The following is a 15,752-nucleotide window of genomic DNA, read 5'->3' on the forward strand; positions in this document are numbered from 1 at the left end:
CAAAGCTCTCCTTAGCCCTCCTCCAGCTCCTAGTCAAGGCTGTTGCAGAATAGTCTAGATGAGAGCCTTGGGGAGGGCCAGGGTGGCCCCAAAAGGCGACTAGCACTTTGGCTCCAAGCCCCATGCCGTCATCAACATGCACCGCACAGCCTCTGTGCTTTTGCCTGAAACCTTCTTTCCTCCTCCCACCTTTAGTCGTTACCTATTTGGGAGGAGACTATTCACATGCGCTTGGAAGCCTCCCCTGAGAACAAAGCAGCCATTCTACGCTTCATTCTCTCACTTTCAATGGTATCTACCTCTTTTATGTGCTTGTCTCTGTCTCCAGAGCCCCATACCCATCCTCCCCTACCTCTCAAAGATTGGAAGGTATCTGAAAGCAGGAACCACATCCTACCTACTTTTACTTCTCCATTAAAATGCTTGTCAAATAATATGATCTCAAAATGTATCTATTGGAAAGCAAAGAATTTTTTTAGTGTAAAGAGATACGGTCAATATTATTTTAAACAAAGAAAAATGATGATAAGCATTTATATCCCAAGTTAGGGAATTTCAGAAAACACCAGTGTTGCTATTTCTTATAAATGTATAGCCTCTTAAACACATATCATGTGACTTCCCCTCCTGTGAAATTTGTCTCAGCTTGTGTACTGGTTTAGTTTTCTTGGCTACACTTAGTATTGACCTACAAAATCAAAGGTCCCTTTGCAAATTACAGTCCTAAAATACAAGGAAGAATATTATAAGATGCCTTATAATTAGGAGATTTAAGCAGAGAACCTTTACAATAGACACTAATTAGATCCAGAAGAGTGTCAAAAATGAGCTGAGTTCTCCCAGGAGGATTTTGGAAGTTTTGTTAACTGTTGCAAGTAATGAAGTTCCAATTGTTAGCAACTACTTCAGAGTGTTTAGCAACGTGGAGTTAATGCAGGATCCAAAACTGTCTGACATTCTCTCATGATTACCTTCCTGAACTACATATTCAAAAAAGCACACGGAAGATTTGAGAGTAAAAAAATACATCTTATATGCATTCACAGGAGAAGCAATTTTATTTTTTTTTAACTTCACTAGTTTACCATCCTACATAGTGCTAAACCTAATGATTAGATTTCATTATTTTAGCATCATCTCTGATCTCTTAGTGCACAACAGGATTTTAAAGTGATTTATGACATATATTAATGTGAACCACGTTTTAATCAATTTTGAGAGTTTTTTTTCTTTGAACCTTGAAAGAATTCCAGGAAAATTTGATATTAAATGCACTCATAAGGATAAAAATGAGATTCAGACCCAGCTGCTTTACAGCTTTTAATATTCATACCATACCAGAGCTTCCTTAGTCATAACAGTATGATTTAATTATTTAAAATAAGAGCTTGGGCAGCAGGTTGCAAAGCAGGAAACTGCCATTCATTAAAAAGCCACTGTTAACTTCTGAACTGGTTTATGAATATCTGTGGATTTCCTTTGGTAAATTAGTTATCAAAATTGGATATGCTGGATTTATTTTAAAAAATGATTGTTGACTTCAGCTTCTTTCAAAATTAGGCATACGAACTCTATAAATTATTTATAGAGTAAATAAATACCAGCTATCCTCATGGTGTTTTGTTAATGTGGTTACTAACTTTTAAATAAAATTTGGGATTAAAATAATTCACCTAATGACATCTACCTTTAATGTTTATAATGTATTTTAAAAATTTTATTCAGAGATTTAAAACTCTTCCTAATTTGCTTTAAACTTAGAGTGATAATGTTTCAATAAATTATGAATAAATTATGAATTTTGAATTTTTCTTGATCATGTTTAAATATTCCATTTGTATTTTTGAACATAGCCAGACTTACTATAGATATCAAAGAATTAATAAGATTGCTTAATGATATTTATAATATCTTATAAATATGTAATATAGGATCTCGCCTCTGGATCCTTAAGAAAGATAAAAGCAAAAATAGATATAATGATGCTGTATTAAGAAATTCAAAATGGACCTTAGGGAAGAAAACCACTCATATTTCCCCATATAATTAGATTATCTGTTTCTTCTTGATTGAGCTTTGGTCTTTTTCATATTTTAAAGATGTTGCTCCTCTGTGTTCTAGTTTGCAGTGTTTCGGATATGAGCCTTTTGCCTTCCTAATCTTTGTTCCTCTATACATGATGTCTTTTCTTCTGGCTTCTTTTAAGATTTTCCTCTTTGTTCTTGAATTTGAGCAATTTGACTATGATGTGTCATGGTGTTTCTTTTTGTTTCTTGTATTTGGGGTTTAAGCTTGTTGAATCTCAGGGTTTATTATTTTTCATCCTTTGGAAAATTCTCAGCCTTTATTTCTTCAAATATTTTTCCACCTCCTTCCTCTCCTCTCCTTCAGGAACTCTTGGACTGCCTGAAGTGTTTCCATAATTCAGTGATCCTTCCTAACACCCTGTCTCTGTCCTTCTCATCCTTCCTTCCTTCCTTCTTCCTGCCTGCCTGCCTCCTAGACTCTTTTTCTGTTGATATTCATTTTAGATAGTTTCTATGACTGTATCTTCAATTTCACTACTCTTTTCTTCTGCAATGTCTTATCTGCCGTTAATCTCATACTGTATTTTTTATTTTGTATATTGTGGTTTTCATTTCTAGAAGTTCAATTTGGGCATTTTGTGTATCTCCTCTGTCTAATTAGAAACTGCTTAACATGTCCCCTAGCTTCTTGAGTGTAGGTAATGTGTCTGAATGTCCTTTCCCACCACTACCATACACATACACACACACACACACACACACACACACACACACACACATTTTATTGGATGCCAGATATTATGAGTTTTACCATGTTGGGTGCTAATCATCTTTATAGTCCTTAAAATCTTTTGGAGCACAGTTTGGGATATAGGGAAGTTACCTGGAAATAGTCTAATTCTTTTGGGTCTTGTTTTTAAGATTTATTAGGTGGGGCCAAAGCAGCATTTATCCAAGCTTAAGTTTTCCGCACTGATAAGTGGGCTGAGACTCTTATTAGTAATCTAATTGCAGTTCTGTGAATTCAAAATTTTCCTTCCTCACTGTTGGTTTGTGTGTGAGCTATGGACACTTTGTGGGTGGCTATTGCCTCAGTCATGGGTAATTATCAACTGCAAGAAGGATTTTCTGCAGGTGTATTTCATTGTCTCTCTGAAGCTCTCTCTTCAGTGCCCTGGACTGCAAAATAGGCATCTTCATTTCACCACATTCTCAGTTATATCTCCAAAATGCAGGGAGATCGCTGGGGTGAGACAAATGCCACGTCCCTGGACCACAGTCTGGTAGCTTTCTCTGCGCATTAAGCTGCAGGAATCGTGGGGCTTACTGTATTTGTTTTTCATCTCATGGATCACTGCCCCTTGTTGCCTGATGTCTAATGTCTTAACAGTCATTGTTTCATACATTTTGTCTCATGTTTTAGGTATTTCAGATGGTAAGATAAATATAGCCTCTGTTACTTCATCTTGGACAGAAGCAGAAGTGTCCAAATAGTTCTGTAGAGCTGAATTTAATACGTGGGAAAGTGGCAATGTAAATTTCTGAGGAAGGTTTGGGTTATTCATTGAGTGACAATGGCTCTTTTTTAAATGCCACTGGGGAGACTAGTGTAAGTTCTCATATAATACTGTATAGTACTGTTAATCCTGAAGAGTTTTATATTTCAAAAACAGAGTTATAAAAAGTATATAGCACATGCAAATACTCAGAGAGACACACAATATTCAATATTCAGTCCCAGGGAGTGTGAAGTTAAATGAGTGTTGTCACATATAACTGGTGGCCATGTAAATTGTTACAACCCCTTCATGTTTAATTAAAAAAAAAAATAGAAACCGAAATAGTATTTTAGACCTAGTGATTTTTTTTTTTTTTTACTCTGGGGTGCTATTTTATGGGAAAAACTAATAAAAGATACTTTTTATGTCAGTTATTCTCTTTGTATATATTTACTGGAAATTTAGAAACAACAACTGTTTGATGATAGGGAAATTATGCATCCCTGTGTATGTAGCCACTGAAAAAAGCATTTATAAAAAGTTTATCTAAAAAGAATTATGTTTTGTCGTAAATTGAAATAAAATAGGTTTATACTAAAATAGGCATAATTAGTTGAGCTTATTAACATGTTAAATTGATAATGTATATCTTATTGTTTCAACTATAAAGTGCATTAAAACATGTATTATTAATACATTAAACAAGTGTAAGTAGACTGATGCTTAATGTCATGCACTGCATTATGTATACGTGGGCATAGATAGGGGAAGTAAGGTGTTTTACGCAGAAGACATGTAGAGTGCCACAGGATCAAATAAATAGGTTAAAAAATGTGTTTGGAAAGTGAAATTACTGTTTTTTATTTATATTATAAGAATGACTTATCTGATATTCATTGACATTTGTATCTGTGTGTTTTGTGAGCAGGCAAAAATCCTTGTGGTGTTTTAGAGTCATAGAATCATAGTTTTTTTTTTAATGCTCTCTTTATTTGTCCTACTGAACTTTATACAATTATCCTAAGCTTTTTTTCTTTTTTTCTATGTGCCCCCAAAGAGTTTATACTATATAAATTAAATATATACTAATCTAAAAGACACAATATATTTAATTTTATAGATATTTTTATTTATATAGTATGAAATGCCTTTGTATTTTACCATCTACTATTGTTGAAAATGCCTACCTGAAAGTGATGAAATTTGAGTGATGAAGAGGTGTACTGAATTTGATCTTCTGATTAATAGATGTCATGGTATTTGGTTGTTTTATTTTCCCAGGGAAGTTGAATCTTACATTTGGATACATTATGTTTCTTTTCTGCTAGTTTTTTATCTTCATGTATTCCTCCAGGATATGCTCAATTAATAACCATGTCTGTTAGGTTCTAGGTGAAAAGTAACTCTTGAGAGAGTACAGAACATGTTTTGTCCTTCCTGTATTTCTTGGCATCTTGCAGAGTGCCTGGCACTGGTGATCAATACAGTTTCTGAACAAATGAATAAATTAATTGTAGAAAATGAAGTAATTTAAATCATTATTTATGTAATAATAATAATACCTTTATACTATATAAAATAAACCATATTATAGTGTTAATATATATGGCATAGTTATCTTGGTATTCTAATTCTTAGAATGTACTCTCTACCTATCTTGTATTAATAGTGTATATCATGAGAAGATGACTAAAGTATGTGGTGAATAACAGAGTGGTATTATTGTGTCATTATCTAAGTCTACAAAACAGTGCCTGGTTATAATATTTTATAACTTAGTTAACTGTTTTAATTCAGTAGTAGAAATGCAAGGACAGAGATACCAGTAATTTCACTGCAATAATGTCTTATGATAAAGATTAATTTCTCTACTGTGCTTTAACTGCTGTGTAGATTTATGGAGAGTGTTATGGACTGAATATTTATGTCCCTCCAAATTCATATGTTGAAGCCCTCATCCCCAAAATGATGATATTTAAAGATAGAGCCTTTGGGATCTAATTAGGTTTAGGTGAGGTCATGAAGGTGGGGCCCCAATGATCAGGCTAGTGTCCTAGTGAGAACAGGAAGAGACGAGAGTACCCTCTCTCTTTCTCTCATGTGAGGAGACAGACAGAAGGGGGTTGTCTACAGCCAGGAAGAAGGTCCTCACTAGAGTACCACTTTGCTGACACCCTGAAGTATGACTCTCAGACTTCCAGCCTCTAGAACTGTGAGGAATAAATTTCTGTTCTTTAGGCCACCCAGTCTATAGTACATTGTTACGGCAGTCTGAGCAGACCAAGAAAAAGATGTTACTGAGAGATAGGATGCTGCTGTAACAAATACCTAAAAATGTGGAAGCAGCTTTGGAACTGGACCATGGGGAGAAGCTAGAAGAGTTTTGAAGTGCATGTTAGAAGAAGCAAAGATTATTTTGAAGGGACTACTAAGGGCAGTTCTGGTGGGAGGTCAGAAAGGAAAGCAGAGAGCTGGAGATGAAAGCCCCATCTTAGAGAGTGCGTAGATAATCATGAACAGAGTGTCAGCAGAAAGATAAATGGTAAAGGCCATTCTAATAAAGTCTCGGAAAAGTAGAATGTGTTTTTGAACAATAGTGAAAAAGTGAGCCTTGTTATAAAGTGGCAAAAAACTCAGCTGAATTGTATTTGTGTCTGGGGTTTTGTGGCGGGTAGAATTTATGACCGATGACATTGGATATTTAGCAGAGGAAATTTCTAAGCAAAATGTTGAAGGAGTGGCTTGGTTCTATCTAATATTATAGTGGAATGAGAGAAGGAAATGAATTTGTTAAGCAAAATGGAATCAGTACTTAAAGATTTGGAAAATTCTCAGCCAGTCTTGTAGCAGAGAACACCAATGGTATGGACGAAGAGTCCTTTTATAAGATTAGTATTTTTGTGAACTGCAGACCTAATCAGCTACTCCAGCAGCAGCACTGCCAGTCTGAACTGAAGGAGATGGAGATGGGATGAAATGAGGGAAGGCGACTGGATTTCTTAGATCCTATAGGACAGGACCATAGAGCTATCTGGCTATGAATGTACTCTCTTCTTCAAGACTAGGGATGAATGATTCTGAAGGTGATTTTAGAGATGCAAGGCTTTCGACTTGGTCTGAGAGGGGAGGGAGATGTACCATTGCCTTGATTTCAGCAGACATGCGGCAGCCACATGAAGCATCATGGGTAACAGTGCTGCTCAGCGTAGCCTGATTGGGGGGTCATGACCCCTACTTGTCATAATCAAAAGACTTGTGTTTACCCACTACTGTTGTTAATGATAACCCAAAACATTACCACACTTCTTACCAACAAGCTCAGGGAGAAGTTTCTCTTCTTTCTTTCTTCTAAAATTTATAGGTAAATATAATTAGTGATAGATATCTATTAAGAGAAAGACAAGAAAATTAAGGAACTTTGGAAGAATTTCATTTGATATATTGTTTTTATCAGCAGTGCCACTCATAATATTATGAGTTCTTATATTTATTCTTACCCAGTGTCCTTCAGTACATTTCAGAATACTGTTTGTAAACATTTAAACAACTTAAAAAGGCTTTGTGATTAAAATGCATTTGCATCAAAGAGGTTGGTCAACATTCCTTTATTTTTTAATTTTTTCTTATTTTTATAGGATATAAAGGGCTATTGAACTGCACATCTATTTGGCTGATTTTCATCATGAACCGTGCTTTTAGCAGGAAGAAAGGTAAGTGTCCCCATTTAAAGGACCTGGGAGCCAATTCAATATTAGTGTGAAAATTACACAGAGATCTTGACATCTTTTTTTATTTTACTTATTTTTCTCAATAAGAGGAAGGCAAAGTGACATTTATTGCAGTCTGTAGTTTGCTTCTGATTTTAAACATATACTAAAAGTAAAATAATGTTTCTTTTTATTCCCTTTACTAGCGAAAAATCTAGAAATAATTCTCTGATGTATGGAAGTATTTTGAATAAAATAATAAAAATCTTCTGTCACAACTCATCACTTTAATGACATTATCTTGTTTCTTAAAAACATTTCTAGACCTTCTCTTTTTTTATTTGCTTACAATTCCCCTTCCCATGATTTTAAAGTTGAAACTTCACATTTCTAATTTACTCTTTGTTTGAAGGGGGCTTGGAGTGGGTTTTCATTGAGAAGTCCCAAGAATTGGATAGTAAGGCAAGTAACTGTCAATTGTATGTCTGTCTCATTTGAAGACAGTGAGAGCACAACCATGAGGAAAATTAGAGTGATTTAGAGCATCAGGAAGCTGAAAGAGCAGAAGCACTTGTTATTTCCTGCCTTGCTGCATTCTCTTTAAATTTCTTTTGACTTATTGTTTCAAGTCTGATGATTAAATATTTTTATCAGGAAATTAGTGATCAATGTTTTACTCTAATTCCAAATTAGAACTTGACGTCAAAAGTTTTACTTTAAATTCACCAATCACTTTGGGCTCTTATTTAGTAGGGTTGTTAAAGGAAAAATTCTTGGGGGTCCGTGCTTCTAGTTTCAACCAATAGCATTATTTAGTTGAATTTTAATTTGAGATGCAAAACTGGAATTTTATGAGAGAATTTATATATCCTGACAATTGGGAGCTGAATTATAGCCCTAGAGAATATATAATTCAAGCCATCTTTCCAATAGCTAGCATCAACCTACAGTGTACTATACTCTAAACAAAGCAAGATGGTCTTCTATCAGTAAAAGCTTATCTCATATTTCATAGGTATTCAATTGGTTATCACAGGCAACCTTACTAAATCATCTTTGGCCTCAGAAACCTAAGGAAAAGAGATAATTATCTTAAACATGATTTTTTTTCTCTTTTTATTAAATCTCCCAATTAGTAATTTGTCTGGTATTCAATTCTTTGAATTCCCTGACTTTCTATGCAAATGCTTTAATGGTTAGTAGAGTTGCTCATAGGTTTTGAAAAAGACTGAATGCTTTAGAATTGCATCAATTTGGGCTATTTTGAAGAGGTCTGTAAAAATTATCTAACCTCATAATCGTTGATTAAATTTTAATGAATATATTTTAATAGTTTCTTTCTCTATGTTAGCTTTCTTTTTGAATTTTTAAAATCTTACATTCTATTTATTATATCAAAAAAGAATCATTTAGTTAAAAAAGTGTAAAACACAGCAAGTGAATAAATATGATTAAATAATTCAACTAATTATACTTCATATTCTTTAACTTATCAGTTGACACTAATTAGTACATATAATCATAGTGCAAAGCATTTAAAATTCAATGAGATTTAATAGTATTTTCCTTTCTATGAAAATTTTATTCAAATGCATGCATCCGACAATATTTAATTTTATATTTAATATATTCAAAGTAGGTGCTTTCACTATGTTAAGCTCTGGTGATATAAGAATAATGAAGTTTACTGCATCTTTCTTGATGAACTATTACCCTAAATACATTTTGAATACCTAGATTTATTGACCCAGTGGTCACAGTGGTTTGACACCTGTCAAATAGTTTGCAATGGTGGCATTTCCTTTTGTGTGAATGTTCAGTATTGAGTTAGTGATAATAGTTTAATTTCAAGGAAGGGAACACATTCTAGAGTGTCTATGTTCCTGTTTCTACACCATTCCATATATCTGATATCTTCTGTGGGTACATGTAGTGACCAGGGACCATCATCTGTACCCTCTCTTCAGGGTCAATCACATTTATATGAGTTAACACAAAGAGTTTTGTTCTGTCAGTTTTTTCTTTTGCCAAAGTATAAATTAGAATGACATGAAGTACTCATTTGGGAAATCCTTCAGGTTTAATAAGTGCACCGCTTATACCAGAGCTATGTGATGAATAACCGCTAAACCATCAGCCCTTGATGTATGGATGTAGGTTTTTGTTGTTGTTGTAATAACTGCAGCTTATCCACTATTTAGTTTTGTAATTAATACTGTGATTATATTGGTCTATCACCAGTAACAGCTAGATATCCTACCCTCTTTCTTGGTTACTGTACTATGAGACTATGACAAAGGCAGTATCATCAGTTTTCAAATAATAGTGGCTTACACGAGAAAGCAATTATCTCTCTGCCTCAGGACTGGAATGAACCATCATATTCAGACTTTAGTTAGACTTTACATCCTTCTGAGCTATGTAGTGTGTCTTAGAAAAGAAGACATGAGAAGAATTGAGTTAAGGGGTAAAAAAAGAAATTGGATATCTTTTTAGGTTTCCTGAAGGCAAGTCTTTGATGTTTTTATTGTTTTGGTGTACAGTATTGTGATTTATTTATTTTAATATACAAGAGCAAGACTATATCCCACATCTAAGTACAAATTATTCTTGAATTGTATTACTATCCAGTAGCAATCATAGAGAGAAGACTACAATTAAAATGAAAATCCATACAAGAAATAAAAGTTTTACACATTAATGTTAGTGTCAGTATGTCAGTATTGATTTTTGAAGCTTAGAATGTATTGCTTCTCAAAATATTTCACACAAGTACAGCTGTCACGAATCCATGTCAGTAGTCAGAAATAGCACTGAAATGCACCATGAGCATTTTTTATTGATCCCTCATGTTTTGTCTTAGAAATTCTTTTGAATATTGCATTGTACCTCATAAATATGTTTACTATATTTTTCCTTTAAATGTTTTAAAATAATTAAAATTTCAGAAACCTATGCCATTATCTCTGTCTTCACATTTGCTCAGTTTGAGAACGTATGAATATCAAACTAGTTTTTGTTAACATTACTTTTAAATGTTCTGAACTGAATGTTGAAAATATCTGTTAGTAATCTGATATTTTCTTTTAGTATGCACTTATTTAATATTTTTCATGGTAAAAAATTTGTCTTTGATTTTATTCTGTTTATAAGATTGATTCTAAATTTTTTAATTCCCGCAAGGAATAAAATAGTCTCAAAACTCCTCTTAAGATATAACATATCTGAATATTGAAAAGTTTTACTGCAGACAGGTGAAGTTTTTTAAAAAGAAAAAAACAAATTTGATTTGTATAAACATTAACTCTTTTCTTTTTTCCTGCTAATATGTTCCACAAACTATTTTTGGAAGATATGTGGAATATGTAAATAAAATTCAGAAATTGAATGAAAATGTATTTTCTATTTCTATCAATAATAGACAATACAAATTAGTTTTAATACCTTCTATCTTCTTAATTACTTTTATTTCTATTATTTTTTACACTAGTTAGTGTAATAATTTCAAATTACTTTTTAAATTACTGCATTTAAGGTTTTTTAAGTCAAGGTTAAGTCCGAAACTCCTGGTAGTGGACACTGAATCAGTGTTTCTCTAAATTGAGACTAAAAAATGATTCTAATATTACATTGATTTTTAAGTGAACTTGGTAGATTGATTTATGTCATCTTTCTGTAAGTGAAGTTGTTAGATTAATGTTAAAATTTTCCTTTACTACATGGTTAATTCTTTATGCTAAAGAATAGTAACAATCATGAGTAAAGAGCAGTTAACTATTTATTGAAAAGGGAATTAAGAATAATAACCTGTAATTCATGAGAGTATAGAATGAAAAAAGAAAGATAACACATAATTATTCACATAACTGATATAATTGCTCATAGCCCAACTGATGTTATTTTTTAATATTCTTTAGACATTCAGGATTGTTTTATCATTTGAAAGCTTTTACAAGGAAAAGATTTTATATTAAGGAAAGAATCCTATAACTACTTTCTGGTTATATTGTTCTTATATATGACTAGATATTCTTTCTCAGTTTAGTAAAAGAATCTCAGAATTAGAAGTGCTCCTACCCATAGACTCCTTACAAATGGTAGTGAATGAATATGGCACCCTTAGAACCTGTGATTTAATTTAACATTGTGTATTCTTCATTGCAGACAAAACATGGATGCATACGCCAGAAGCTTTATCAAAACACTACATTCCCTATAATGCAAAGGTAAAATAGTTTATATGATATTTGAAATTTATTTTGTTTTAGTATTATTGCTAATTTATGGTTGAGCTGAGAAAGATTGCATATGCATTGGTATTTCTTCATAGATGATCCCTGAAAAAAATTGCATAAATAAAATAATTTTGTAGTACATAATATGGGAAGTTATTTTTTCTTTCCAAATAAGTATTCTTTTTTGAAAAGACTGTCCTTTGTTCTATTTAAGTCATAAATTTATTTTCCTCAAACAATTTTGGCTATTGTTAAAATTATTTGCAGTATCAAGGCCTATAGGAAATGAAACAACTGACATTTATTTCCCTTAAAAATACTTAATGTTGCATTACATAGATGAATATAAAAACTAGTGTGGAAATATGCTGCAATTTTAATGAGTGTAGTTACCACCTCCAAAAAAGGAGACAAACAAAACTTAAACTATTAAGACAACATAGAAAGAAGTGCATATTTCTTAATCTTTTGTTCAGGTGGCTGCATTTTAATAGGGAAATTTAATAAAGAAATTTAAATAGAGAAATAAAGACATAGATATACTCTGTGTCTTCAAGAATTGATTCATTGCTGCTGTTGGAAAACGGGACAAATGAATGAATGCAATTTACAAAAGGGTCTTTGAAGAAAGGTGTTATTTTATAATTAGTGAGTACTAAACCTGAAATAGACTTCAGAGAAATCTAAATTTGGAAGACACTAAAGTGAATTAAAGAGTTGGGTTTGGGAATAACAGAGTGAAAATAAGAGACTTAAGCAACTGACCTTCAGAGATGGCATGGGGGAAAATAGAAAATGATAAAATTATTTTTATAAGAGAACAGTGGATTAGTAAACTGTACACTGGCATATAAAGAGATTAGTTATGAGGTATTACTCCAGGAAAAATGTTCTAAAACTTTATTGAACTGAGAGTCAATAGTGTTTAATAGGGAACCTCTATAGTGCTGGTTTGAGTCTGAATCAGCAGGAAGTAACATTTAAAAGGCCATTGAGAAGAAGTTCTTCCAGATGGTGGCTCTGCAGTGAGCTTTGTGGAGTGCAGCAACTGTATGTTTTCTTGCTGACTTTGCAGCAAAAAAAATGCTCAAAAGTGTTTTCTGTGTGAAACTAACATACTTGCAATCACTACAGTACTTGTGAATTTCCCTGTAAACTTAACATGAGGATTGATTACCATGATTTAGCATGAAAAGTTTACTTCACTGAGGGAGAAAAAAGTGAGTTTATATTATCTATCTCTTCCACAGATACTCTTCGTGTTAGCTGTTGATACACTAGATGAAATCTTCATAGAAAATTTTAATCTAGAAAGCCACTATTATTTTAAAGCACATTCTCATTTTTTTTTAGTATTATCTATCATAGTAGAATTATATCCTTCAAGTGAAACCAGCAGAAGTTATTTTTATAAATGATTGAAGTGCCTCATTTTGAAAAATTGGTTTTATAAAGGACTGAAAGATTATATTGCAATTAGAACTACCTTTAACTCTGGGTTAATATAACAGTGGAGATCTGCTTGTCTACACGGAAAAGTAGCCTGTGCTAATTCACAGGTCCATAACAACTGTAGGATATCCACACAAGTAGAGGGTGCAGAAACAGCTACCAGACTGAGATCAGTAAAATGTGGAAGAGCAGGTTGGTTTCATTCATTCTTACGGCCTCCTGAGCGATGTCATATGTACCCAAGTAGCATTAAAAATATTTGAAGAATATTATTTTTTTTCCAAATTCCCTTTTTTGTGGCACTTTTTAAATTGATTGTTTAGTAGTTATTATTGAAAAGTTTCTCTGTTAGAGTTTATGCCACCTGAAAACCAAATGCATGTCCACGAGAAGTGACTTAGTGCAACAGAAAAAAATATAGACTCTAGAACTAGATTGCCTTGGTTTATATCCTGACTCCAGCACTTATTAGCTGTGTGTCTTTGGTTAATTAACATTTCTGTGTCTATGGTTATTCATCTGTGAATAAGGATAATAGTAATTTCTCATTAGAGTTGTTATAGACATAAAGGTGTTACATGATGAGTTAGAGTAGTATCTGGAATAAAATAACTAGTCATAGATGTTAGCAATTATTAATTAATTTTTTATTGTTCACAGGACTTACCAAAGTGCCTATCTCATAGTAGGTATTCAATATATATGTTCAATGAATTAATGCATAATAGTCTTTCCAAGATAAATACAAAATAGTTACATTTTATTGAGCCCCAATTTATGCTAGACACTGTGCTGGTGTGTTTTTACATGATTTAGTGTTTCCATGGACCAGTACAGTTATTATTAATGTTATCACCACTTTATATAAAACTAAGGCTGAAAGATTAAATAATTTGCCTTTTGTCACAAAGCTAGTAAAACAGAGCCAGACTAAAAAAACTGAAGTCTATCTGACTTCAAAGATTTGCTTCTTTTTATGTATGGAATAGCACTTAATTATTCATTAATTCATTAAATGACTATTATATATAAGGCACTGTTGCTAAACCTTGATTGAATGTTGCTGACACTTCAGAGCTATATGACACATGACATATATTCTTGGAGCTTATTTTCATAGGGGAATTTCTTACAAAATAACTAACATGAAAGGCAGACCTGTTCTTTGCCATTCAAGTGGCACTTAATAGAAAGCTATGGCTATTCAGAGAATGGCGAGTCACTCCTGTTTTGTAAAAGTAAGAGGGGGGTAGAGTTTCCAAGGGTCAAGAGTGGAATGACCGTTTCAGGCTGAGACATCTGGGAGAGGAGCTCTGTCAGTGAGGAAAACGGCAAGAGTTGGGCTGCGTGTGAAGTACTAAAGATGGTAAAGTACTTGATCAGTCAAGGTTCCATCTCGGAAACAGAACTAGTAGGATGTATGCATATACACTTTTATTTCAGGGAATGAGTTACACAACTGGGGGGCTGGCCAGAGAAGGCTGAAATCCATATGGCAGACCATCAGGAAGGGCAGCCCGGAAACTCCAGGGCAGAAGCTGACCACAGGGGGAGTTTCTTCTTCTTCAGGAACAATAGCAGTTCTGTCACAGTCCTGTCGAGGCCTTTAAATTGATTGCATCAAGCCCAGCCAGATGATTCAGAATAAACTCCTTTACATAAAGTCAACTGATTATAGGTATTAATCATACCTACAAAATAACTTCATGGCAACACTTAGATTAGTATTTGATGGAATAACTGGATGGTATAACTTGGTGAAGTTGACATGGAACACCGACCATCTGAAGTAAGAATAATGGACAAGGCTAAAAAGATGAATTGAGAAGACCTTGAATGGCAGGAGAAGCAGTTTGTGTAGTAAGCTAATCAAATAGGATTTGGGGGAAGATAAATCTATAGTGATCTGAAGTTAATTTGGATCTAGAGGGATAGGATAACATTAAACTTCTTAGGAAGCTATTTTAATAGTCTAAGGGTATGGTTCTAAGTTTATAGAAGGTAGTAGATAAACATATAGTTTATAAAAACATATATGTTTATAAAGATGTGATAAATATTCCAGGGGAAAAACTGATGCAACAGAAGAATAATTTGTATATGAGGAAAAAGAAAAATATCTGTTTTCATCCTGGCTAAAAGGGAGAATGACCATACCATTAGAACATTCCCATCACTTCATTCACTTTTAGCATCCATGGTTAGACATTAATACGATAATTTAACAGAGCTGTTTAAGAATTAAAATTCTCCCTGAGGAAATATGTAATAACATTTACATTTAAATATTTTCAGTTTTAAAGTAATAGTTTTCAGATTTTATGTTCTAATTCCTTTAGTTTCTTTTTTAAGAACATATTTTAGTTATACATTCTTTCACGTTATAGAAGATTCTATTTCAGAAATGTACATTTAATATTTATAGTGCACCTTTTTCAGATCATATGTAGATATATAATAGTAGTTGGTTTCAACAGTATTTTTCTGTGTAGATTAATTCACTTTGGTTTTTTTTTTTTTTAATAAGCAGGGACAGCATTAAAACTAGTTCATTGGGAATTCTACATATTTACATGTGCACTCTGTTTTTCAAACTACTGGTTATGCTCCATGAAGAAAACTGTGTAATGAAATCAATGCAGTGGGTCATAGAAGGCATGTATTTAAAGATGAAATAGAACAAAAGAGAAAAAAAATTCAGAATACATGTGGTAAATATCAATTTGTTCCATAAAATCGTGGTTCATAATCATGAGTTTGAAAACCAATGCCTTTAAACAGTGACCTGCCTTTAAATACTACCGAAGACTTTATCAGATTTAAGTAATTTAA

General features: G+C 32.9%; 1 protein-coding gene across 5 annotated transcripts in view; it reads left to right on the forward strand.

Moving 5' to 3' along the window:
• Window positions 1–15,752, forward strand: part of GULP1 (GULP PTB domain containing engulfment adaptor 1) — a 253,310-nt gene that overhangs the window by 160,609 nt on the left and 76,949 nt on the right. For all 5 annotated transcript variants that reach the window (XM_064484972.1, XM_064484971.1, XM_010991800.3 and 2 more), the window contains 2 exons: window positions 7,162–7,236; window positions 11,398–11,459. In XM_064484972.1, the coding sequence (XP_064341042.1) occupies window positions 7,209–7,236; window positions 11,398–11,459 (90 nt within the window). In that variant the 5' untranslated portion in view covers window positions 7,162–7,208. The remainder of the gene's footprint in view (window positions 1–7,161; window positions 7,237–11,397; window positions 11,460–15,752) is intronic.

This window comes from Camelus dromedarius, chromosome 4, assembly GCF_036321535.1.
Source record: "Camelus dromedarius isolate mCamDro1 chromosome 4, mCamDro1.pat, whole genome shotgun sequence".
NCBI lineage: Eukaryota > Metazoa > Chordata > Mammalia > Artiodactyla > Camelidae > Camelus > Camelus dromedarius.